General features: G+C 55.3%; 1 protein-coding gene across 1 annotated transcript in view; it reads right to left on the minus strand.

Moving 5' to 3' along the window:
* The window catches only part of CNGA1 (cyclic nucleotide gated channel subunit alpha 1), a 23,482-nt gene that overhangs the window by 14,371 nt on the left and 5,061 nt on the right, over positions 1–4,050 (minus strand). Inside the window, 2 exon segments of the mRNA XM_006141465.1 lie at positions 249–356; positions 1,277–1,381. Of these exon segments, the coding sequence (XP_006141527.1) occupies positions 249–356; positions 1,277–1,381 (213 nt within the window).

Raw genomic sequence — 4,050 nt, forward strand, 5'->3', positions numbered from 1 at the left:
ACTACATGGGAATCCAGCAACATAGCCATTATGTCGAGTGCTGGTCCTATGGATAATATATATTTCATATAACATGTAAAATTACATTTTATATAATATATAAGTATCTTTTATATAATAGAGTATATATTTTATATAAAATTATATATTTAGGTTTCTATAATTTTATGTAAAATTTATTTGTATATTTTATATATCATATTTTATATACTCTATGACATCATTTCTATATTTATATATAGAGACACCTTGCAATAAGCGTGGTCCAGTTGTACAGCACAGGTAAGGTGATACAAAACAGCCATCTGTAATACGTGTTCCCTGAGGGGTCCATAATCGCGACTTCTTTCTTCTCCCTAGCAGCAATTAGAAAGAGGGAAGGTTACCGAAAACCAGACCGTTAATGTACCATGTCCAGTGTGGTTATGCCCGCACCGCCTAGCCAGGACAGAGAAGGAAGTGGGGACGCCACTCCGCAGCGGGAAGGCTGGCTTGGGCAGTGCCCTGGCCATCAGGAACGGGTCCTTGGAGGTGGCAGACTGAGGACCGGGTGTGCTCAGCTGTGTATCTGATGTTACGGAAGCACCGCGCTCTCATGATGCCGATGGGTTCTGTGCTCGGCCCCTAGGCAGGAGCAGAGCCAGGGCTGCAGAGAGCTGTGGCCACTGCCAGCTTCTCTGGTAGGTCCTGGGGTGGGAGAGTGACGTGCGCCCCCTCCCGTCAGCTCAGAGTAACCAAGGCAGCCCTGGGGGTGGGGGGCTCCTGGCTTCTCTCCCATCCGGAGGGGAGGAGGAAGAATACAACACAACGCAGTACAGAGGCTGGTGCATGAGCATGCCGATGCTAGGAGAGACAACGGGCGGGGCCAACAGGTGGCATAGTGGTTAAGACACCAGACTTCCACATGATTGACCACAGTTCGAGGCCTGGACCCAGCAACATAAAACACACTGGGGACGTGTGTGCCCAGAATCCCGAGAGGAGAATGGAGGAGAAGGGATTGCAATGTGGCAGAGTGGTTACGTCACTGGACTCACACATGGTCGACCATAGTTTGAGTCCTGGACCCAGTGGCTAGAAACTCATGCTGGGACACCCCCTGGTGTCCTCTAAGAACCTAGGAAGAGGGCGGAGGAGAAGGGATTATGGTGTGGCCATCCCTGGGGGATAATTTCCCACTTTCCCTCTCACTGTCTGACCAGCAGTTGGCGACAGCCATGAAGCCAACTGCTGGTCCCAAATTCATTTTAACTTTAATGCCAGGAAAAATACTCACTCTTCTTTCTTATCTTTGCTTTTATTCTTTTTCTTCTCTTTGCTCTTTTCCTTCTTCTTTTTCTTCTCTGGATTCTTTTTATTTTCATTTTTATGATCTGTCTTGCTGAAAAAGAGGATGTAGTATTAAAAGATGAAAACGCAGAGCCAGAGAAGTGGCGGTGATGGACCGGCGAGGTGGAGTGTGTACACGTGGGGACAGCGCCCGGGCAGGACGAGGACGGCTACTGTGGAGTAACCTTTGCGACCAAGGGCCTGGTAGCCTGGCAAGGACCCAGGAAAGAGCTCGGCACTGCTGAGACGGCTCGTGGAAACCCTGCAATGGAGGTGGCTTACGTGAAATAAGACAGGAATGATAAACGCCATGGTCTCAGGGCCAGCAGGTAGCATGGTGGTTATGGTGCTGGATTCCAACATGGCCGACCTTGCCTGGTTTGAGTCCCGGACCTGGCAGCTTGAAAGCCAGGCTCGTGTGTGTGTTTGTGTGCCCCCAAATCCCAGGAGGAGAGGGACCATCTCCCTGGGGGTGACTCCTCGCGTTCCTGACCATCTAGCTCAGCTGGGACAGCCTGGAGATCTGGACCACCTAGACCACCTACACCGGCCGGCTGTATCCACATCAGCGACACCCTGTTAGTCAGACCCTAAAACAGGGTTCTCCAGTCGTGGGACATAAATGACTTCCATCATGAGGTGGACTCTGAGAAACTGGACGGCCATCCATCACGCAATGAAGCGGTGTAGACGGGGTTGAGCACATTCCAGAGGGGACGAGTCAGCTGGCCAGGCTGGGAACACGGGTCCCCCTGCCACGCCATGCACCACCGTCGCCCCAGCAGCTGTCCCCCTGCGTCCACCTGGGGCCATGTGTGGGGTTCTTCAGGAGCAGCGATGGGCATGGCCCACAAGTGGGTCAGTTCGGCACTTGATACCAGCCAGAGCGGCTGTACTGGCAACCAGCCCCACTTATGGCTCGGAGGACAGCGATGGGGCCATCTGCTCAGGCACGGCGGTACACGCCACCACCTGGTAGAGAAGAGGTGACCACGTGGAGCCTGTGTAAGACTCGCAGGCGGTCACAGGGCCTGGCGGGGCGGGCCAGGGCTGGGAGGGAAAGTGCTGGAACGGAGAATGTCGTCTGGAAAGAGGCAGGCTGGATGCACCGCGGAGACGGCCCTGGCCCGCCGAGCAGACGGTGACTCAGCCAGCTGGCACAGTGGCCCCTGTCACCAGCACCCCCGTATCGGCACAACGAGGCCATGAAGAGCTTGTGGGGCCCAACTCACAGCTCCCCACCACCCCCGGGGTGACCTGACCTCGGCTGCTGCTGAGCGTCCACCTGCTGGTCACAGGGACCAGTGCTGAGGCCAGCGAGGGGCGCCCCCCAAAAGCAGTCAGCCAGTGACGGCAAGGTCACTATGCTGGGTCCGCCATTCTGGGGGGCAGCAAACCCGCTTCCGTAAGCCAGTGTGTCACAGGTGTCCGAGCGTATCACAGGCATTGCATTGCCTCATTTGCACGCAGGACTCGACCAGGCCCACGTTCAGGGGCTTACAAAGAGAATCGAGCACAGCGTACTTTTTACCCATGTGACTGCAAAAAGAATGTGGCGTTCATCACCAAGTGGGGCCTCAACGGTCCCATCGTCTGCACCTCGGCTGACATGCCAGAGCCACAGCGTGGCCTTCGGAGGGCTCAGCTGAGGAACCCACCGAGGTCAGGCCCCGGCAGGATGAGGCGCCACCCTCCAGGGTGTTCACAAATGCCGAGTGCAATATGGCGTGCTGCCCTGCGCTGGACACCGGGGCCTGGGGACTGAGGGCTGTAGTGGGGAGGACTCTCACAGGGACGTGCCTTGCATCATCACAGCGTTAGCTCTGTGTGTCTAGATGTCTATGGGGCCTTGCTCCTGCCAGGGACACAGAGAGAGCCCCATGGGACCTCAGGCTGGGGCTGCTCCGCCATCTTGGGCTCCTTTCTTTTCTTCTTCTTCTTCTTTTTTTTTTTTTTTTTGAGAGGTTTTTGCTATAGGGCGCATGCACTTGCCACAAAGACAGAGAGACAGAAAGTGAGAAATCACCCCCCGGGAGGATGGCAAAGCCGCAATCCCTTCTCCTCCATTCTCCTCTCGGGATCTTGGGCACGCATGCACACGTGCCCAGCGTGAATTTAAGCGACTGGGTCCAGGACTTGAACTGCAGTAGACTACATGGGAGTCCGTGACATAACCATTACACTAACAGCTGGTCCCTTCGGCTCCTTTCTTTGCCGAGAAACTGTAGGCAGGGAACAGGGTCAGGGCACTGGCAAAGGGCATTAACCCGAGCTCAGGTGTAGGCAGGGCTGCTCTGACACAGCAGGAGAGAGCAGATGTGTCCAGTCTCAGGCAACCCACTGTGGTGACCTTCGGTGCCCTCGCTCCAGCTGGGGTAGAAAATGGATGAGCACAGTACCCACGACTCAGGACGGGCATGGCAGCTGGGGTCAAATCCGCAGGGACGGGGTCTGTACTGTTGGCCTAGGTCAGTCAGTTAGACCCGCAAACTTGCTGGCCACAGGTGAGAGGGCTCAAGGAGGGGCCGGAGCGAAGGCGAGCAATTCCAGTCCAAGCCTCAACACCGGCTGGGTTGACAGGGACCTTGTTTATCCCGTGAACCTTTTCACGAGCACCCCCCTGCAAGAACAACAACCCAAATGCTGGGGGAGGCATTTCCAGAGGGGGGGGCTCTCTGTGTGAGTGAAACAACCAGAGCAGTGGGCATTTGGGCCATGTGG

The sequence above is a fragment of the Tupaia chinensis genome, unplaced genomic scaffold (genome assembly GCF_000334495.1).
Source record: "Tupaia chinensis unplaced genomic scaffold, TupChi_1.0 Scaffold000054_1, whole genome shotgun sequence".
In the NCBI taxonomy this organism is placed as follows: Eukaryota; Metazoa; Chordata; class Mammalia; order Scandentia; family Tupaiidae; genus Tupaia; species Tupaia belangeri.